Source organism: Ahaetulla prasina, chromosome 8 (genome assembly GCF_028640845.1).
Source record: "Ahaetulla prasina isolate Xishuangbanna chromosome 8, ASM2864084v1, whole genome shotgun sequence".
NCBI classification, from domain to species: domain Eukaryota; kingdom Metazoa; phylum Chordata; class Lepidosauria; order Squamata; family Colubridae; genus Ahaetulla; species Ahaetulla prasina.
The window spans coordinates 11,263,066-11,285,859 of record NC_080546.1 but is presented as its reverse complement, the minus strand read 5'-3'; the positions used below and the strand labels follow the sequence as shown (position 1 = coordinate 11,285,859).

At 44.5% G+C, this 22,794-nt stretch overlaps 1 protein-coding gene across 1 annotated transcript in view; it reads right to left on the bottom strand.

Annotated features, from left to right (window-relative positions):
• Positions 1 to 22,794, bottom strand: part of FRAS1 (Fraser extracellular matrix complex subunit 1) — a 548,508-nt gene that overhangs the window by 305,876 nt on the left and 219,838 nt on the right. Inside the window, exons 11-14 of the mRNA XM_058193082.1 lie at positions 20,194 to 20,341; positions 17,631 to 17,774; positions 14,923 to 15,057; positions 859 to 1,002 (exon numbers count right to left, since the gene is read on the bottom strand). Of these exons, the coding sequence (XP_058049065.1) occupies positions 859 to 1,002; positions 14,923 to 15,057; positions 17,631 to 17,774; positions 20,194 to 20,341 (571 nt within the window). The remainder of the gene's footprint in view (positions 1 to 858; positions 1,003 to 14,922; positions 15,058 to 17,630; positions 17,775 to 20,193; positions 20,342 to 22,794) is intronic.

The following is a 22,794-nucleotide window of genomic DNA, read 5'->3' as shown; positions in this document are numbered from 1 at the left end:
GACTGGTTGCTTAAGACAGGGGTCTCCAACCTTGGCAACTTTAAGGCTTGTGGACTTCAACTCCCAGAATTCCTCAGCCAGCTGAGGAATTCTGGGAGTTGAAGTCCACAAGCCTTAAAGTTGCCAAGGTTGGGGACCTCTGGCTTAAGAAATTGTTCAAAGTCATGACCTGCTTGAAACAGGGGATTTATGACCCCAATCCGAGTCTCACTTAACAAACAGGGCTCAATTGCACTCGTAGGTTGAGGACTATCCTGTCCTCAACAGTGGACTTCACATATTCTTACCACCAGTTCGCTCACATGCGCATGCCTTCTGCGCATGCGTTCCGGCTTCCGCATATTATTATTATTATTATTTATTCAATTTTTATACCGCCCTTCTCCCGAAGGACTCAGGGCGGTGTACAGCCAAGGTAAAACAAACAGTGCAATATACAATTTAAAATACAAATTAAAAAACTTATTACATAATTGGCCTAAAACTTTGGAACATATAAAAACTAAAACCCATTAAAAATTAATAATAAAAATTTAAAAAACTTTGCTTGCGCGTGTACCTTCCGCAAAGGTGGCCGGTGTCAAAAATGTGGCTAAATAGGATGGCATTACATCCATCTGGGTGGGTGGCCAGGCCCACCTGCAGTCGCCGCTACTAGTTCGCCCGAACCAATCCTAACCAGATGTATACCACCTTTGATGTACTCTTACCAGCAATGGAGGATGGGGGAAAGCTTCCACACACACCCCTGATTATCACCCTCCAGCCCTGATACGGGGTAAATAGCTGCACGGATCTCAACAGCTGTCCTTGCTAAAAAAGCGAATTAAAGACTCGCCACGGTGGGTTGGCTGTTACCTCTGCAAACTCCATCCGTAACGTAGAACCGCTGCCCGCAATTAGCCACGCACGTGCCTTCCAGTAACACGAGAGACGGGTCTCGGCAGGTGGAGCAGTTGTTTGCAGTCGGACCCCGGCACGTAGCGCAGGATTCGTGACAACCTGGAGGCAAAGGGAAACATTTCCAAGTCAATTAGAGCAGCTCTTTTACTCAGCGGGCATCAATTCTTCTTAATGCTCAAAGAAGACCACCTAGCTAGATAAAAGGGGGGAGAGGAGGTGAAAACAAGGAGAAGGGAGATTCAGATCTGGAAGAGGCATCATGAAAAGAAGGAGGAGTGGCTGACAGGATAGCAGCGTTTCAGTATCTCAGGGGCTGCCACAAAGAAGAGGGAGTCAAGCTATTCTCCAGAGCACTGAGGGTAGGACAAGAAACAATGGATGGAAACTAATCAAGGAGAGAAGCAACTTAGAACGAAGGAGACATTTCCTGACAGGTAGAACAATGAATCAGTGGAACGATCTGCCTCAAGAAGTTGTGGGTGCTCCATCACTGGAAGTTTTTAAGAAGAGATTGGACAATCGTTTGTCAGAAGTGATGTAGGATTTTCTGCCTGGGCAGGGGGTTGGACTAGAAGAAGGGTGGGGGAATGGTGGGTAGTATTGGTTCTTGTATTGTGGTTTTATTTCTGTAAACTCCTTGGAGTCACAAGGAGTGAGATGGGAGGAAGAAGGGAGGAGGCAGGGAGGAAGGAGGGAAGGAAGGAAGGAGGAAGAAGAGAAAAGGGAGGGAGGAAGGAAGGAAGGAAGGAGGGAGGGAGGGAGGGAGGGAGGGAGGGAGGGAGGAAGGAAGGAAGGAAGGAAGGAAGGAAGGAAGGAAAGACGGAAAAGAAAACCACAGCTGTGCTTACAATCCTACAGCTTTGCTTTGCTTTACAGGCTTGCAAAACTTGTAAACACAGGTAGTTGAAAAGTTACTTTCTTATCATCATCGTAAATGCAGGCTGTCACTAAGCAAGTCAGTTGCTAAATGAGGCCTATCTGTATAGCTCCATGGAAGTGGTGCTCTTAAATAAATTAGTTTTGCATTATGGAAGGGAGGGAGGAGGAGAAGGAGGAGGAGGAGGAGAAAGAGGAGGAGGAGAAGGAAGGAAGGAAGGAAGGAAGGAAGGAAGGAAGGAAGGAAGGAAGGAAGGAAGGAAGGAAGGAAGGAAAGACGGAAAAGAAAACCACAGCTGTACTTACAATCCTACAGCTTTGCTTTGCTTTATAGGCTTGCAAAACTTGTAAACACAGGTAGTTGAAAAGATACTTTCTTATCATCATCGTAAATGCAGACTGTCATGAAGCAAGTCAGTTGCTAAATGAGGCCTATCTGTATAGCTCCATGGAAGTGGTGCTCTTAAATAAATTAGTTTTGCATTATGGAAGGGAGGGAGAAGGAGAAGGAGAAGGAGGAGGAGGAGGAGAAGGAGAAGGAGGAGGAGGAGGAGGAAGGGAGGAAGGAAGGAAGGAAGGAAGGAAGGAAGGAAGGAAGGAAGGAAGGAAGGAAGGAAGGAAAAGAAAACCACAGCTGTGCTTACAATCCTACAGCTTTGCTTTGCCTTATAGGCTTGCAAAACTTGTAAACACAGGTAGTTGAAAAGATACTTTCTTAGCATCATCGTAAATGCAGACTGTCACGAAGCAAGTCAGTTGCTAAATGAGGCCTACCTGTATAGCTCCATGGAAGTGGTGCTCTTAAATAAATTAGCTTTGCATTATGGAAGGGAGGGAGGAGGAGGGGGGGGAGAAGGAAGGAAGGAAGGAAGGAAGGAAGGAAGGAAGGAAGGAAGGAAGGAAGGAAGGAAGGAAGGAAGGAAGGAAGGAAGGGAGGAAGGAAGGAAGGAAGGAAGGGAGGGAAGGAAGGAAAATCTTTTAATTTTCTTTCTCCGTATAAAGCACAGGCATTGTGCATTTTTAACATTCCTCTTGATTAAATCCATGCTAAACATCCCTGGTTTTTAAAAATAGGTTTGAGGGCCACCAAAGATCAGCTGGCCCAAATCCATCCTTCAGCACTCAAGCCCGGGAGGGATGAAGAGTGACTCTGAAATATACCAAAGGGCCAAGAAGGGATAGTTTTGTGTTTCCTGGAAAGGTTAATACAGTATCTCCTGCTGAGTGTCACTCCACGAAATAAAAGGGAAGAGTACAGATTGCAGGCCGTATTTAGAAAGCAGTGGGGGGAGTCACGGAGAACGGGAGGAAAATTTATTTATGGCGCTTGTAATGATCGTGGCATGTTAAGTCCTGTGCTGCCAGAATTTACATCAGAGCTTTTTTTAGCTATTGTTGTTTTTTTTCTCTCTCAAATAATTATACCCGTGCTCATCCGCATGTTCTAAACTTTATTTTTAATTCCCACAGCCAGGCACGTACCAGCTTGCCAGGGAGGCCAAAAATGTAATCCCGACTTGGGTTTGAGGGCGAGGGATGTGTACCCACCGATATAAATTCATAAGACGAGGGAGGAAAATCCCAAATTTGTAATTTATAACCAGGCGCCATGTCATTTAGTGGTTTACCTTCTGGCTAGTCTGCAACAATAAATTGTGAAAGTAGGGTCAAAGTGGAACATCGCTCCAGTTGCGATTCTGCACAAGTTATCATTTTATAGTCTGGGTGGGGAGGGTGGAGGTGGGGGCTTCAAATCTTGCTGTTTTACTAAAGCTAAGCAGATTTCTTCAGCCCAGGCGGTATTTGAAATGCGAGAGGCCTCCAGGGTGATTTTTACACAAGTTGCAAAAAAAAAAAAAAAAAGATAGTAAGATCAGCAAGAGAAGACACACGGAACGTCTCCGATGAAATACTTCAACACTTTAAAAGCAGGATTTCTTAGCTGAAGTGGTGATTAGCCAGGGCTGCAACCAGGGAAGCTATTAACTTGCTGCAACATCTAGATTCGGCTATATTTCTAAGTGCGTTTATTTATTTGCTTTACAGAAAGAAATATATTTTTAAAAAGGGAGGGGAAAAAAAGCAAACCGTACGAAGAACCAATAACAAACTTAACAAAAGACAACAAAGAAATAAAACCAGAAAGAAGGCAGAAACTATTTATGTGTAGCTTAAAACGCACATCTATCAAATGTCAGACAAGTTTCTAAATCTGTATTAACAGGCGTAAATGATGGTGTGTGGTGTTTTTTTAAGTTGCAAAAGGTCATAAAGTCGATACCCAGTTATTTTTTTTATAGATAAAGGAGGCTGATTTTTTTTTTAAAAAAAAATGATTTCATGGTTTATTTATTTGGAAAATGTATACTGTAAGTGTAAACAACGGTCATACGTCGCATTTTTTTCAATGCTGTTGTAACTTTGAATGGTCACTAAATGAACCGTTGTTAAGTCGAGGACTACCTGTATACTCCTGGTTTGAGAAAGGATTTGCAGCCATTTAGTAGACTCAACCTGTCGTGTCCCACCCGCACTCCAACGAACGAGTCAAGGAAGCCCAAACTTGGTAACAAACTTGGCAACGAAGCCTCTGCAGCTTGCCAAGTTCCTTTGAGGCTTCTCAAGACAGGCAGGAGTCCAAGTTGTGACTTCAGCGATAGGGTCCGATATCAGCAAACTAGAGAAGATTTTGCTTGACTCAAGGTTAGAATGCCAAAAGCAGGTCCTTTATATAGGCTGTGGGGTGTGGCTCCATGACTCAACATTTATCCAGGCCTACCCCACCCTTCCTTCTGCTGGCGTCGCCTCTCAGATCTCTGGAAGCGAGGGTCCACCCACTCTAAATTGTCTTCATCTGGATCTGCTGTCAGCGTCTGGGAAAGGGAGGGGTCGGAGGGAGTAGGCCCGGGTGATTCCACCACCTGGCTGGCTTCCTGCTCTGAAGGCTGAGCCAAAGAAACACACGCTGTATGAGTGAGGTTTATCGGGCTTGTCCTTTCACTCCTGGAATCCTCTCTGGGCATGGGGCCAGGGCCGGGGGCTGGAGTCATGACAGGCCGTTCATCTTCATTATCAGACTCGGAGTCTGATGTAAGGCCTGGTTGGAGACGGGAGGGGCCCGGCTGAGGAGAGGAGGGAGGATGAGTCACAACACAACCAGTGGTGGGTTTCAAATTTTTTTACTACCGGTTCTGTGGATGTGGCTTGGTGGGCATGGCATGGCTTGATGGGCGTGGCAGGGGAAAGATACTGTAAAATCCCCATTCCCACCCCACTTCAGGGGAAGGTTACTACAAAATCCACATTTCCTCCCGATCAGCTGGGACTTGGGAGGCAGAGAATAGATGTGGGTGGGGTCAGTCAGAGGTGGTATTTACCGGTTCTCCGAACTACTCAAAATTTCCGCTACCGGTTCTCCAGAACTGGTCAGAACCTGCTGAAACCCACCTCTGGACTCAACCCCCCTGATGGTGAACCAGTGGCACGTGTGCCAGAGGTGGTACACAGAGCCCTCTCTGCTGGCACGCGCGCCGTCATCCCAGGTGAGATTTTCATGAGCTTCTGTCTCCCTGCAAATGATGAAACAGAAGCTCATGAAAGAAAAAGATCTGACCTCTTGCTGCCCTGCCGGTGTTGGGATGCCCTGCCAGCCAGCTGATCTTCAGATCTCTGCTGCACGTATGCGCATGTCCGCGCAGGTGCAAACATGCTCATATTTGCACATGCGCATGCTAGCATGCGTGCGCACACACCTTTTAGTTTGGGCATATATGGATACCAGTGGTGAAATTCAAATTTTTTTATTACCAGTTCTGTGGCCGTGGCTTGGTGGCCGTGGCTTGGTGGGTGTGGCAGGGGAAGGATACTGCAAAATCTCCATTCCCACCACATTCCAGGGGAAGGATACTGCAAAATCTCCATTCCCACCCCACTCCAAGGGAAAGATACTGCAAAATCTCCATTCCCACCACACTCCAGGGAAAGGATACTGCAAAATCTCCATTCCTACCCCACTCCAGGGAAAGGATACTGCAAAATCTCCATTCCCACCCCACTACAAGGGAAAGATACTGCAAAATCTCCATTCCCACCCCACTCCAAGGGAAGGAGACTGCAAAATCTCCATTCCCACCCCACTCTGGGGTTCCAGAGGTAGCATTTGCCGGTTCTCCAAACTACTCAAAATCTCCGTTCCCGGTTCTCCGGAACCTGTCAGAACCTGCTGGATTTCACCAGGGGTGGGTACTACTTACCTCTAGTACCGGTTCGCAGCGGGAGCTCGCTTTGCTCTCGCGCTGTTCTGCACATGCGCAGATGACCCATGATGACATCATGGCAGGTGGGCGGAGCCTCCTGCCGATTTTACTACCGCTTCTATAGAACCAGACAGAACCGCGAGCAACTCACCACTGGATTTCACCCCTGGTGCACACATGCAGTTTGGGCACTCGGTGTCTAAAAGGTTCTCCACAACTGCCGTACCCTGTTAAGAGCCCGGCCGAAGTGGTGTGTCTCCCTCTGTCGCCCAATTCTAAGATGGGAAGTTTTTTCTCTGCGTCCGAACCCCAACGCTGAAGTCACCCGTGGACTTCATGAATAATAATGGAGCGGTTTAATGTTCCCTTCAAATCTCCAATTTCCCCTTTTTTAATTAATTCACAGTTCCTCTAAAAGAAATATCTGTCAAGGAAGAAAGAACCATAGCAAATTGGTTTGCACAATCATCTTCATTTTAGAAGGAAGCCTGTGGGAACACGGAGAGAGATGGAGGGATGGCTGGGGGGGCGGGGAGAAAAACAGCTGAAGAAAACTCCATGGAGTATCTTCAGGTCACGGAAAAAGGATCTCCTTTTACAAGAGGAAACCTAATTGTAACTCAGGCGTGTCCTTTCCCCCTTCTATTTGTCCACCTACTGGTTTAATCCAAGCCTCGGTGGGCCCTTCTATCTATCTCGGTTCTGAACAGCAGGAACGCTGGAGTTTACAATCCTCCCATCCCGCAAAGCTCTTTAAGATGAAACTCCTGGAGGATGAGAAATGCAGCCACTGAAGGGGATTCTGGGAGTTGCCTCCAAACGACCTCTCAGAAAACAATTAGAGGAAATAATTAAAAACATTGCATCTGTTTGGTCACATACCATAGCCCTTTAAAATACCCTCAGCTACCTATAAACTCCGTATAATTATATCTTTTGAAAAGATACATTTCAAAATGTGTATTTTGGTTGGTTGGTTGATATAAATGATAGATAGGTAGATGATAGACAGATAAATAGATAGAGAGATAGATAGAGAGATAGAGAGATTGATGGATGGATGGATGGATGGATAGATAGATAGATAGATAGATAGATAGATAGATAGATAGATAGATAGATAGATAGATAGATAGATGACAGATAGATAGATAGATGATAGATAGATAGATAGAAAGAAAGATGATATATGAAAGATAGATAGATAGATGATAGATAGATGATAGATAGATAGATAGATAGATAGATAGATAGATAGATAGATAGATAGATAGATGACAGATAGATAGATAGATGACAGATAGATAGATAGATGATAGATAGATAGATAGATAGATAGATAGATAGATAGATAGATAGATAGATAGATAGATAGATAGATAGATAGATAGATAGATGACAGATAGATAGATAGATGATAGATAGATAGATAGATAGATAGATAGATGACATAGATAGATAGATGACAGATAGATAGATAGATGACAGATAGATAGATAGATGACAGATAGATAGATAGATGATAGATAGATAGATAGATAGATAGATAGATAGATAGATAGATGACAGATAGATGACAGACAGACAGACAGACAGATAGATAGATAGACAGACAGACTGTAGATAGGTATGGATGGATGGATAGACAGACAGAGATAAACAGAGACAGACAGAGCTGATAGATAGATAGATAGATAGATAGATAGATAGATAGATAGATAGATAGATAGATAGATAGATAGATAGATGACAGATAGATGACAGACAGACAGACAGACAGATAGATAGACTGTAGATAGGTATGGATGGATGGATAGACAGACAGAGATAAACAGAGACAGACAGAGCTGATAGATAGATAGATAGATAGATAGATAGATAGATAGATAGATAGATAGATAGATAGATAGATAGAGATAGAGATAGACAGATAGATGCAATAATTCTCTGTACTAGCAATTGAGACTGGAGGCTATGCATAAAATGTTATGTACACACCCTAGTCCTCAAAAAGTTGCCAATAAAACAACTTGGGAGGGGAAAAAGTTTTCTTTGAAAAATATTCTAAATCAAGAGAGTGAAGAATTCGGCTGAAAATCTGCGAGAGGATATCAGCATTTTGGAATAAGCTGACTTGAGTTTTTGATTCTCGACAGGTTAACTGTAGCGATAATGGAATTATTCTTTCACTCATCTAAATTAAATTTGATGGATTGAAAAATGATAGAGCTCACCAGGAGCAGAGTTTTGCTGAAAGGATGGGAAACCAATGGGAGGGAGGGGGGAGGGAAATGGAGGGAAGGGAAGGGAAGGGAAAAGTTAGGAGAGAGAGAGAGGGAGGGAGGCAGGAAGGAAGATGAGAAAGGGGAGGACAGGAAAGAAGAGGGATGGATGGATGGATGGATGGGAGGAGGGAAGGAAGGAAGGAAGGAAGGAAGATGTTTGACTGCAAAACTGATATCCAAGTTTGAACATGTGACTTTTTGCATCATTATTTTAAGTTATTTGAATATCTTTTCTAGCAGCAAAGTGCAGGTCTATTTTAACAGAAACCGATGAAAATAGCAAAGCGGTAAATCACCACGCCTTCTACATATTCATGTGGAAAGCCAGGTTGCCTGTAATATCCCTTCCTGTTTCCATTTTGGGTGTGTGTGTGTGTGTGTGTGTGTGTGGATCTCTGGAGTTTTGATTACATACTGAAGAATGTCTCTTTGTTGGATCATAATTAATAATTACTTCCCAGAATTGCGGATTTCTTCAAAAGTATGTGGGTGGCTGGGTCCATTATCTTTTGTTTTTCGTGCAACATCAGGAGGTTGGGTGGGTACTTCCCACTAGTTTGATCTGCTGCTGTGCTGTTTGTGCCTTAAGTCACAGAGCAGAACTCGGGGTAGGGAAAGGGGAACTGTATGAGTTACAGGGCCTTTCTGAAACGCGCTGTTTTGCTGTTGCTTTTTTGTTGCTGTGATGGAAAGGGCAGCCAAGCAGAATTCAGCAAGCTGCTGGAACTCCCCGGAGATCAGAAAAGATCAGAGGAAAAATTCCCACGCATACAAATATGGATGCAAGGAGCTGAAAAATGAGCAATAACATGAAAGCCGTAGCCGTTTCCCACTGTAGGGTGACTGGAGGGAGGTATGTGTTACACCAGTGGTGTCAAACTCAAGGCCTGGGGGCCGGATAGGGCCCAGGGGGCTGCCCTGAAAACAGCGAAGGACCCGCTCGCGGTGCCTCTTACAGCAAAAACAGTGCTTGGGGGCAGTGGTGAAATCTGAATTTGTTTATCACCAGTTCTGTGGGCGTGGCTTGGTGGGCGTGGCAGGGGAAGGATATTGCAAAATCTCCATTCCCTCCCCACTTCTGGGGGAAGGATATTGCAAAATCTCCATTCCTACCTCACTCTGGGGCTAGCCAGAGGTGGTATTTGCCAGTTCTCCAAACTGCTCAAAATTCCCGCGACCAGTTCTCCAGAACCTGTCAGAACCTGCTGGATTTCACCCCAGCTTGAGGGGATGCGTGCGGCCCTCCCGAGCTCCGTTTTCGTTGGCCGAGGGTTGCAGGAGTCAGTCACAGCCGAAAACGAAGCTCAGGAGCCCATTTTCGCTGATAGCGCGCTCGGGCCACCACAGGCATCCCCAACCAAAGGTGGTCCCTATTTTTCTACTTGCATTTTTTTACGTGCTTTAGAACTGCTAGGTTGGCAGAAGCTGGGACAAGTAACGGGAGCTCACCCCATTGCCCGGCACTAGGGATTCGAACCGCTAAACTGCCAAACTTTCGATCGACAAGCTCAGCATCTTAGCCACTGAGCCACCGTGGTCCAAGTTGTGATTATTACTATTTGTTTATTATCAATAATCAATAATTACTGTGTCTTATATTATCTCATGCACCAGAGATAAATTCCTTGTATGCTCATTTGGCCAATATTCTATTCTATTCTATTCTATTCTATTCTATTCTATTCTATTCTATTCTATTCTATTCTATTCTGTTCTTATTTTCTATTCTATATTCTATTTTATGTCATTCTATTCTAATTTTTTATTCTAACTCTATACTCTAGTCCAGTGTCGGCGAACCTTTTCAGCACCGAATGCTGAAACGGGAGCGCGCATGCCAGAAACCGGAAGGACAGCCGGGCGGTGCGCATGCGCACACAGGGAAGATGATCTTCGGGTTTCTGGCATGTGCATGCGCACTGGCCAGTTGGTCTTTATGCATGCCACAAACCGGAAAACCAGGTAGACAGTGCACATGCGCATGCAGGAAACCGGAAGAACAGCCACCTGGCACGCGCATACAGCTGCTCTTCCGGTTTCCAGAGCTCCCGCGCCCGTGAAGACCAGTTGGCCGGTGTGCTTGAACCCAGAAGAGCAACGGGTGACAGCTCATGTGCCCGGAGAGTTGGCTCTGCATGCCACATCCGGCACACGTGCCATAGGTTCGCCATCATGGCAGTCTGTTCTATTCTAATTTTCTATTCTGTTTTCTAATCTATTCTATTTTGTTCTGCTCTCTTCCCTTCCATTCCCTTCCGTTCTCTGTTTCCCTTCAGGTTACTTTAGTTTGGTGCACAAATGCCAAGCTGGCATCTGGTCTCTGGCTTTGCATCCTGAAGGTTAATTCGTGCATCATGCAAATTGGCAGAGGAGCGGCAGATGGAATCCTTGCCCTCATTTTTCTAAGTGCTTCGGATACTTGACATTACGGTTTCAAAGGCAGTGAAATAAACGTTTCCTAAAAGGGAAGCTTCCCGAAACGAAAGGAGATTCCTGGAAAAGCCTGGGCAGTTTTGCTAGACAGCTGTTCTACAGATGCTCGCTTCTCTGTGAAGCCTAACTTCTCAATCAGCCCTCCTTAACTGTCCTGATTATAGTCTTTAAGGAGACACTAAGAGGAATTGATTTGGCAGAAGGACAGCCCGTGTCTCACACTTTCTACAGTGAACATTTAGTAATCGACCTGAAAACGTTGAGGTAGAAGTGTACCACTTGTAAAAGCAGCCGGAAGCAGTATAATAATAATAATATCAGAGTTGGAAGGGACCTTGGAGGTCTTCTAGTCCAACCCCATGCCCAGGCAGGAAACCCTACACCATTTCAGACAAATGGCTATCCAACATTTTCTTTAAAATTTCCAGTGTTGGAGCATTTACAACTTCTGCAGGCAAGTTGTTCCACCGATTAATTGTTCTAACTGTCAGGAAATTCCTCCTTAGTTCGAAGTTGCTTCTCTCCTTGACTAGTTTCCACCCATTGCTTCTTGTTCTACCCTCAGGTGCTTTGGAGAATAGTTTGACTCTTCATTGTGGCAGCCCCTGAGACATTGGAACACTGCTATCATGTCTCCCCTGGTCCTTCTTTTCATTAAACTAGACATACCCAGTTCCTGCAATTGTTCTTCATATGTTTTAGCCTCCAGTCCCCTAATCATCTTTGTTGCTCTTCTCTGCACTCTTTCTAGAGTCTCAGCATCTTTTTTACATCGCGGCGACCAAAACTGGAATGCAGTATTACAAGTGTGGCCTTACCAAGGCATTATAAAGTGGTATTAACACTTCACAGTGGTGAAATCCAATTTTTTTTACTCCTGGTTCTGTGGGCGTGGCTTGGTGGGCGTGGCAGGGGCAGGATACCGCAAGATTTCCATTCCCTCCCCACTCCTGGGGGAAGGATATTGCAAAATCTCCATTCCCACCCCACTCTGGGGCCAGCCAGAGGTGGTATTTGCCAGTTCTCCGAACTGCTCAAAATTTCCACTACCGGTTCTCCGAACTGCTCAAAATTTCTGCTACCAGTTCTCTAGAACCTATCAGAACCTGTGGGATTTCACCCCTGGCGGGAAGCGAGGAAAATATTCAACACAGAATATTTTGCAGAAGTCTTATAGGTAGTTCCCAATTTACAATCTTTCATTTATCCCAAAAGGTGCTTTTTTCAGGAGGCAACTGGACTTTCTTGTTGTTTTTTTGAAAAAGTTTTGATTCTCATCCAAGAAGCTTCTTCAGCTCTGACAGGAATGGAAGGATTTATATTCCTTGCAGACAGCTGGTCCTTTGCATCCTTTTAGAGGGTCGTTGAAGCACCTGGAGGTTTATCTGTGTCGTCAGGGTCACCTGACTGGTGCTCCTGGCTCCTTTAGTCTGCAATTTCTTCCTCTAGAAATCCATTCCTACTCCCACCCTATTCAAAGGGTCTTCATCCCAAATTGTATAGCTAAAAGTCTGTAGTTGTTCATCCCAAATTGTTTACTAAAAGTTTGTAGACAAATTGGGATGAATTTGGGATGATAATTTAAAGGGATAAACCTTTAGATAAACCAAGGGATTGATCTGGATAACTTTCCTTGATTGGATTTACAAAGGACACTTTGTTAAAGATTTGGAAAAAAAAAATTTTTTTGAGAATGGACAAACGAAAAATAAAAAGAAATCAACTTCTAATATTTTTGAAGGATTAAAGATCAAGATTGTTAAAAGGGAAGGGAATATAAAGTTGTTTTATTTGATCAAGATTAAAGCAGATACATTGTAATCTCTTAACAAGTGCTTAATGGATTTTTGGTATCAGGACTGAACAATGATGAGGCCTTAAGGATTTATTTATAGACGGGAGATTATTTGTCGTATTTTAGGAGAAAGTGTTAGGTTACTAAAATTTATACTTGTGATGAAGGAGGAAATCATTTCTTTATATTTCTTTTTTTTTAACGTAGTCCTATTTTTTTTCTACTTTCCTTGCTTTTTTCTTGTTCCTTTTTGCCCTTTCTATTTTTTCTTTCTTTCATTCATTTGGTTAGTTTGTGTTGCTTTTTCTCTTTTGAACTGCCGTGTTTCATGATTAAAAAGAGAGTTGACAAACATGAGACGATATCACGCACGATATTAAAACGAGCAAATCTGAATTTGACTTGAAATTGAGCTTCGACTGTTTTCTGTTCTGCTTTCTATCTCCACTCCCGTGGTGTCCAGGTTTAAACCTCTGCGTCTTTTTATCTCCCCTCCTCTCCCCTTACCCCTTGCCAAAACCTATTTTGACATTCCTAAGATGCCAGACGCCTCCGGTGAAAATGAGTTATGCCCGTTCAAGCTTTTGCAAGCTTTTTTGCAAACTCAGGCCAAAAGAATTCGGGTCACTCCAGCGAAAAGGCCACGGCGAGTCCACCGTTTGAATGCAAGGAGACCAAATCTAATCTTTTAGCAAGGTTGATAAAAACTGGCTGGTGGGAAATGAAATGATGAATGGAGCAGGGTCTCTCGACACCTACCCACCTACGCTCTCTTTGTCTCCTGGCTGGTTTTTAGCAGCACTCGATAGCTTTCGAATAATTTTGAAGAGGCTAGCGCGGGTTTGATCAGGGTTTCAGCTTATGATTGTTAGATTTAATACCCTGTATTTTGTTCCAGGAAGTCCTGGGAGGGAGGGGGTTTGGGAGAGGGAGGGAGGGGGGAAGAGGGGAGGCTGGGGAGGGAGGAGGGGGAAGGAGGGGCAAATCTTTGTAAAACTTTTTTAATAAAAAAAAAAGTTTCTTTCCTTTGATGGAACTCGGTTTAGGACGAATTAAGTTTTTTTTCTCCCCATCTAAATTAACTAATTAATTTTCTTTTCATCCCCTTGGGACGCTGTTACGGGGCACTGCATGCCGAAACAACTCAACATAAAGACAATTTTTTTTCCTTGTGCCATTATTCTACTGAACAGCTAATTCTCACAGTATTGTTTTTTGTCTAACTATATTTACCCATGTAGTATGGCTGTATTACTTTTATCCTTCTCATCTGTTCACTACCTTCTCTTATTGGTGTCATAATTATGATCATTATTACTGGGTTGTTTTGCATGTACACTCAGACAGTGGTGGGTTGCCCCCGGTTCGGACCAGTTCTATAGAACCGGTAGTAAAACTGGCGGAAGGCTCTGCCCACTGACCCAAACGTCATCAAAAGTGATTTGTGCATGTGCAGAAGTGCGCGCTTGAGCGGAGAGCAGGCAGGTGCATGGGCACGATGCAAACCGGTAGTAAAAGTAAGTAGAACCCAGCCCTGCACCAAGAGCTTATGCACTGGAGACAAATTCCTTGTGTGCCTATCACACTTGGCCAATAAAGTATTCTACTTCTATTTCTATTTCTATTTCTGTTTCTGTTTCCGTTTCTGTATCTATTCCTATTCCTATTGTGTTTCCCCAAAAATAAGACCCTCTCCTACATATATATATATTTTTTGAACCCTGAAATAAGCGCTTGGCCTTATTTTCGGGGAGGTCTTATTATTTTGGGGTGCGTGAAGCAAGACGGGACTCCGCTTGCCGTCTTACCCGATTTCCAGCTCTGTCTCCCTAACCTTAACCAGAGGAAATGGCAGGGAAATGGCACATGCGGTTAAATATTTTCGGGGGAGGGCTTATTTTTGGGGGAGGGCTTATTTTCAGGGGAGAGCTTATTTTAGCCCATGCACTTAAAAGCCCAATTGGGCTTATTATCCAGGGAGGTCTTATTTTCAGGGAAACGTACTCCTATTCCTATTCCTATCCTATTCCTATCCTACTCTACTCTACTCAACTCAACTCTACACTACACTACTCTACACAATAATACACTACACTACACTACACTACACTGCACCATTTTATACTATTCTAGCTAAAGAGAATTTAGGAGAAGGTACAGATGCGATAGCATGGTTCTATTAACCACTTTATGTCAAGCCAGATATAGGAGTTCCATCACTGAGTATTGAGCTAAGACTTCAATAAGGAAGCATGTGGACTTTTGCATTATCTTTTCTTGCAATTTCATTCATTGTTATTCAACCTCTCCTTGATCTCATGTTTCCGTTCAGAGACGGGTAGAGTTCAGATTACCTAACGCAGGTATTTCTTACCTGTGCATTGGAGAGGTCCCGGGAAAAACCCTTCCCCACATGACGTCACGCACCGGGCATCCTTCAAATGCAGCGAAGCTTGGCAGGAAGTACATCCAAATTTATTAGTGCAAGTTGAGCATGTCTCTTTACAAGCTGCCCGAGGTGGGGAAGAAAAAAACAAAACAAAACAAAGAGAAGATTAGTTTTTTTGTAGTTTTTTACAATCAAAACTGAGTCGGATTTCATTTTATTTTGAGTCAGATGTTTGGGATCCATGAGGCAGCTTTCCAGTTGCTGATCAGGGATTTCAAACATCCCCCAAGTATTAGCACCAGTAAAAAAAAAAAAAAAGGTAATTTATTGCTGACAAGCCAAGTGTATATTGAAGATTGGTACAGTACACTGGCCTATATGACTACAATAAACATTGATCTAATTTAACTGAAATCAGACAATCAGTTATTGCTGCCATTCCATTAGGCTTTTGTGAGGATTAATCTTCCTGCTTATCCTGTTTGTTTTAAATATTTTATTCTGGGAATTTAATATTCTTTTTAACAGGTCAACAGAGTTGGAAGGGACCTAGTAGGTCATCTAGACCAACCCACCGCCCAAGCAGGAGACTCTACACCATTTCTGACAAACGGCAGCCCAGTTTCTTCTTCTTCTTTTTTTTTTTTTGTTTGCATTTATACCCCGCCCTTCTCCGAAGACTCAGGGCGGCTTACACTATGTTAAGCAATAGTCTTCATCCATTTTGTATATTATATACAAAGTCAACTTATTGCCCCCAACAATCTGGGTCCTCATTTTACCTCCCTTATAAAGGATGGAAGGCTGAGTCAACCTTGGGCCTGGTGGGACTTGAACCTGCAGTAATTGCAAGCAGCTGTGTTAATAACAGACTGTCTTAGCAGTCTGAGCCACCAGAGGCCCTTGAAAGCTTCCAAAGACGAAGCTCCCACAACTTCCAAAGACAAGCTGTTCCATTGGTTGATTACTCATCCTGTCATAAAAGTTCTCCTTATTTCCAGGTTGAATCTCTCCTTGATCAGTTTCCATCCATTATTCTTTTTTTTTTTAAAGTTTTATTTTAACATTCTTATCCAATAACATATCCAATAACATATTTAATGTACCATCATATACAATTAATCGGATCTGCCCGGTCACCACCCCCTTCCTTTTACTCTCCTTCTCTACCTTCTTCTACTTTCCACAACCATCCTCCCCCTCTCTTATCTACACCCTCTCCTCCTTCCTCCCTACTCCTTTCTTCTCCCTCTTCTATCCCTCTTCCTTCCTTTCCTCTTCCTCCTCTTCTCTTTCCTACCTCCTTCTCTCTTCTACTTCCTTCTTTCCCATCATTCTGAAGTGGTAGCCAGGCAGCTCCGATCTTACATTAATTATACATCTTCAATCATCTTTGTACATTAACTATCAATCCATTTTCTACCCTCATCCCCCCTCCCCCTCCCTTCCCCTTCCTCCCCCCACCCCCCGGGACTTCCCAGAACCGAATACAGGGTATAAAACTAACAACAAAAATTAAAATATAGCACAAATTATAATCCATAATCACTCCTTAAAACCTCCACTCCCCTTCCAGAGACAAAGAAGATACTTTTCTTCCAATCCATTATATATCAGACCATTTCACTCCTAGAGTTCTCAGAAATTTCCGATTGAGTTAGCGTTTGTTCTTGAATAAAGTACATAGTTTTTAATATCCAACCTTCATCAATCAATATCAAAACAACGTTCCATCTTCCAATATTCACCAAGGGTTCTTCTAAAATGTCTTTCTTCCTTAAGCAGTCTCTCAAGAATATTATTCCTTGTCTGGCCTTCAGGTGCTTTGGAAAATATCATGTTTCCCTGAAAATAAGACCCTGTCTTATATTTTCTTGAACCCTGAAATAAGCGCTTGGCCTTATTGGCATGCGCTCAAAAGCCCGATTGGGCTTATTATCAGGGGATGTCTTATTTGGAGGGAACCACTGTAGCTTGAACCCTCCCCTCTCTGTGGCAGTACCTCAAATATTGGAATTCTGCTATCATGTCTCCCCTGGTCCTTCTCTTCACTAGACTAGCCATGCCCAGTTCCTGTAATTGTTCTTCATCTGTTTTAGTCTCCACTCCCCTAATCATCCTGGTTGCTCTTCTCTACACTTTTTCTAGAGTCTCAATGTATTGCTATCTTTTCTATCAGTGGCGGGATTCCAAATCTTTTCCTACCAGTTCTATGAGAATGCGCTTTGAGTGCGCACACAGCACTCAAAGACCGCCCTCAGCACTGGTGAGCTGAGCTGTTCTTTAGCTCTGCCGTGGCACAGCAACAGCTCTGTTGCGTGAATCAGCTGAGCTAAAAAACAAGGGAATATAGGACAGGGAACGGCGAGGGCAGAGCCAGCAAGAGGTGGTATTTGCCGGTTCTCCGGACTACTCAAAATTTCCACTACCGGTTTGCCCGAACTGGTCCAAACCGGCTGAATGTCACCTCTGTTCTCTATGTATTGCTATTTTTATTGTTTTGAACTGCCTTGGGGGAACTCCCTTAGAGGAGAAACAGAGCAATGAAAGGGTATTTTAGTAAGACACAAATCATCAGAATAATTTTATCTCCTTTAACACCCATAAGCCGCGGGCATCTTCTGAAACGTCTCAGCATCACCTACAGAGCAAGAAGCTTCAATATCACTCAGCAAGCTGGAGGGTAATCTTACCTACGCAAAGGCCAGCGTCTGGATAGAAGCCAACCCCACAGCTGTCAACGCAACGCCCATTCAGGAGAAACTTGGTGGACTCTCGGCAGGCATCGCAGTGATCAAACGCCCGGGTACAGGTCAAGCAGTCAGAGTGGCAGTGACCTATCATGAAAATGAGACAACTTCATTTGGGGTGAGGAAGTGCACGGTGGACTCACCTGCTCAGGTAGAAGGATGCTTTTGCTGCCCGGCAATAAAAAAGGACAAGCAAAGCCTCTTCTCCACCAGGTTAGAGCCCACCCTTGGAATTGATGGTGATTGTATGATGATTACGGTAAGGGACATGGTGGTTCAGTGGGTACGACGCTGAGCTTGTTGATCGAAAGATCGGCAGTTCGGCGGTTCAAATCGCTAGTGCCGCGTAACGGGGTGAGCTCCCGTTACTTGTCCCAGCTTCTGACAACCTAGCAGTTCGAAAGCACATAAAAAATGCAAGTAGAAAAATAGAGGCCATCTTTGGTAGGAAGGTAACAGCGTTCCGTGCGCCTTTGGCACTGAGTCATGCCGGCCACATGACCACGGAGACGTCTTCGGACAGCGCTGGCTCTTTGGCTTTGAAACGGAGATTCCCCTAGAGTCGGGAACGACTAGCACATATGTGCAAGGGGAACCTTTACTTTTACCTTTTATGATGATTATGATCATGATTTATCACTTGTTGCTTATATGTACACTGAGACAAATTTTTGCACTGAAGACAAATTCCTTGTGTGCCTCCTTCCTGGGAAGCCGCAGTCCTACCGTGTTTCCCCAGAAATAAGACTCCGTCTTATATATGTTTCGCCACCAAAAAAGGCACCAAGTCTTATTTTTGTGCGGGGGGGAGGAGGATGTCATCCGCTGACTCACCTCACTTGCATGCGTTGCCTCCGCCCTCCTTTTCACTGTCAGCAGCCTTCGGGAAGTTTTTCTGCGGCCGGCAAGGGTTTCCTGAAGGCCTCTGTAGCCAATAAGAGAGCTCTGAATCAATCCGGTGCTCTGCTATCGGCTGCAGTGGCCTTCAGGAAAGCCTTGCCAGCCTTGCCAGCTGCAGAAGAAATGGGCCGGCAAGGCAGGTGTCGCGGTGTGCGAGGCCTGGCTGCAACTGTCCGAAGGTAGGGCAGCTCTACCCAGGGGTGAAATGCTCCCGGTTCAGACCGGATCGCCTGATCCGGTAGCGATCGTGGCACGTGGTTTGGAGAACCAGTAGTGATCCTGGCGCAAGGTTTCACTCACCCGCCCAGTTGCCGTTACTTCCTGGTTTTAAAAATGCTTTAAAAGATTAAAAAAAAAAGTTCTGATAATCTTGCATTGCTCAGCTGATGGTTGGAGAATATATATATATATATATATATATATATATATATATATATATATATATATATATATATATATATAAAACTTTTTAGGAATTTTTTTACTACCGGCTCAGGCAAATAGGTAGTAAGAAATGCTTTAAAAAAGTAAAAAAAAAAGAAAAAAAAGCTCCAACGATCACAGCTGTGCCACGCGATCATTGGAGTCTTTTTTAAAAAAAATTTTTTAAAGCATTTTTACTACCTATTCGCTCGAGTAGTAAAAAAATGCTTTTAAAAGGTTTTTAAAAAGGCTCCCAGGATCACAGTCGGAACCTTTTTTTTTTATAGAGGTGGAGGGGGTGGGGGTCCATTTTTGCTCCCAGCAGGCTTCCCTGAAGCCTCCTAGGCCAAAAACGGGGGGGAACGGGGGGGGTGTTTTTGAAAGAGAGAGAGAGAGAGAGAGAGAGAAAGAAAGAAAGAAAGAAAGAAAGAAAGAAAGAAAGAAAGAAAGAAAGAAGGGAGGGAGGGAGGGAGGAAAGGAAGGAAGGAAGGAAGGAAAGAAAAAAAAAGGAGAGGAAGGAAGGACTACAAATCTAGCACTAGATGCAGCTTCAGAGGATAATCCAGGGCTGGCAGGGACCTGGAGGTCATCTAGTCCAACCCTGCTCCAGCAGGATATTGTTAGTGAGTTTCTGTCTTTTCAGCCCCCAGTCACATGGTTACGTAGCCACGCCCACCCAGTCACATCACCCCACCAAGCCACGCCCACCAAGCCACGCCCGCAGAACCGGTAGGAAAGAAATTTAGATTTCACCACTGGCTCTACCCTCCCCCTCCCCACCCTCGCTTAATTTTCACCTGTGCACCATGGAATGGGTGGGGTTTTAATTAGGGTTTATTTTGGGGGGGGGGTAGGACTTATATTGGGTAGATGTGTAAAAAATCAAGCCAGGATTTACTTTCGGGATAGATCGTATTTTCGGGAAAACACGGTACTGTCGATATTCCCCCCACCCATTTCTCCATCATCTTTAGATTCCATCACAAGAACTGGATTACATCTCCTTGAAGTCAAGCCTGAGTTTCGGGATCCTCCTGGACACGTCTCTTTAAATTTTCTTGAGTGGGGAATTCTGGGAGTTGAAGTCCACAGGTCTTAAAAGTTGCCAAGGTTGGAAAATTAAGAGAATTAAACAGGGTTAAGACTAGACATCTGAACAGCAAAACCACTCTTTTGCAAATACCTGGCTTGCATTGAGGGCAACACTCCCCCTGCACGGCAACAGCCACACTTCCTGGGGGACATGTCGGACAAGACCGAGAATAGCAGTTTATTTTGGAGTCCAAACATTCGCATTCACGGCACAGGCCTTCCTTCCATTTTTCACCACTCTGCATGAGAAAAAAAAACAATAAAGGCTGGGATATATCACAGTTTTCCAATTCTATTGACTATTATTCAGCTCTCTCAGCAGCATATATGTTCTTTTTTTTCCTTCTTTTTTTTAAAGATCCTCACAACCAGCCTGTTGTGTCTGCGCCCCCCGAGCCGGGCCCCCTGCCAGAAAGTGACTTGGAAAGTGAGGGGGAAGGGCCATCAGGACTTACCTCGGGAGCACCGGCTTCCCTGGCTCAGCTCCAGGAGCCAAAGGCAGGCCAGGGGGAGGAGATAATAAGGCCTCCGTTCCCTGACTCTTCCCGCCACACCACGCCTCCAGACCCAGCTGATGGCAATCAGGCCTGGCTGGACCCTAGATTTCATAGGCAGGAGAGGCGGGAACAACAGAAGCAGGGGTGGGGCAGGCCTAGGAAGTGCTGAGTCATGGAGCCACACCCCACAGGATATAAAAGCAGCAAGGGGTGCTATGCCTCTTCGTAACAGGCAAATCAACTGCTTGACTAGAGCTGAAGTACTGTTTGTTGACTCATCAGCATCAAGGGAGATAACAGAGACACTTGGCAGACGCTCGCTAGTTTGCTGCCAGAGCTGATAGTGCAGGCTAGTTAAGCCATCGCTCGGACTGAGGCGAGGAGGACAGAACACACCCTGCAAAGTAGATCATGCTGAGCAATGGCAGTTGGCCCAATGTCGTGGCTGATTTGGGGATCTCAGTGTATGTTTCACCAAACTGTACCGGAACCTCCGAATGCTTTTGCTTTATGGGTGGGTATGTCTCTCCTTGCACATACAGGCCTATGCAAGCATGCTTCGTTCTTTTCTCATGAAATTTGGCATACAAACTATTTAAATAACTTTTTTAAACAATAAAGCCATGTTCGTGAATCCACTGTGCCATGTTTGTTCTCTGTTTAGAGTTCTCTTCCAACAGTTGAACTGCAACGAGTAAACAGCATCCAATTGAAGAGCCAAAAGAATCAGAATCAGAATAGAGCTGGAAGGGACCTTGGAGGTCTTCTAGTCCAGCCCCGTGCTCAAGCAGGAGATCCTATACCATTTCAGACAAGTGACTGTCCAGTTTCTTCTTAAAAACCTCCAGTGATGGGGTACCCACAACTTCTAAAGGCAAGGTGTTCTTCCCAGACTGCTGGGTGTGAAGGTTCCCCTTGCAGATACGTGCTAGTTGTTCCTGACTCTAGGGGGCAGGGCTCATCTCCATTTCAAAGCCGAAGAGCCACCACTGTCCGAAGACATCTCCGGCTGGCATGTGGCTGGCATGAGTAAACGCCAAAGGGGCATGGAACGCCGTTACCTTCCCACCAAAAATGTCCCTATTTTTCTACTTGCATTTTTATGTGCTTTCGAACGGCTAGGTTGGCAGAAGCCGGGACAAGTAACGGGAGCTCACTCCGTTACACGGCACTAGGGATTCGAACCGCTGAACTACCGACCTGTCAATCGACAAGCTCAGTGTCTTAGCCACTGAGCCATCACGTCCCTGTTAGACTTCCGTGTGACAGCCTCTCAAATATTGAAAGACTGCTAGCATATCACCCCTAGTTCTTTTTTTTTTGTTAGACTACACATACCTAATTCCAGCAACTGTTCTTTATATGTTTCAGCCTCCAGTTCCCTAATCATCTTTGTTGCTCTACTCTGCACTCTTTCTAGAGTCTCAACATCTTTTTTTGTTATCGTGGTGACCAGAACTGTAGGTGGTATTCCAAGTGTGGTCTTACCATTGCAGTATAAAATGGTATGACTAGAACTTCACATGACCTTGATATTATCCCTCTACTGTTGCAGCCTAAAACTGCATTGACAATAGATCAGTTTAAGCTGAACATCTTGGGTTAGCGCAGCCAAAGAAAGCTGAATGGTCACCTGGCGTGTTGATGCTCACTCCTCCAAGACTGCCCTGGCTCTTTAAGATGCATAGGTTTTGGTGGCAACTTCATGCCATCACTGGTGATGTTACCTAGTTTGGTAATGAAACGTCTGCAAGTGTTGTGACCCAGGCCCAAGTAGGTAGTAATAAACTTAGTCTGTGAAAAAACAAACTTGATTCGAACAGCTGGGAATTACTTCATTCCCAGCGTCGTTCAACTCAAAGTAAAACAAATGCCTCCCAACACAAATTCCTCAGTTATCTCACAAACCTTAGTCCAATCAGGCAAACTGCCAAAGGCCCTTCCTGGCAAATGTCCAGAAGCCACAAAAACAAAGACCTACAAGAAGCAGAGAACGCAGCTACAACGTTGTTTTCCGGCAAACCTGAAACACCGGTGCTGGTCTGTTTTAAGCCTTATGGGAGGGGCCAATCATCTCTTGGCCCTACTCCTGAGTGGTCCTCTCTGCTTGAGCTGCTCTTGCCTTCTGGCAGCTCTTCTCATGCGTGCATTAAGAACAGGCTCCTCTTGTTCCTCTGCCTCACTACTATCAGTCT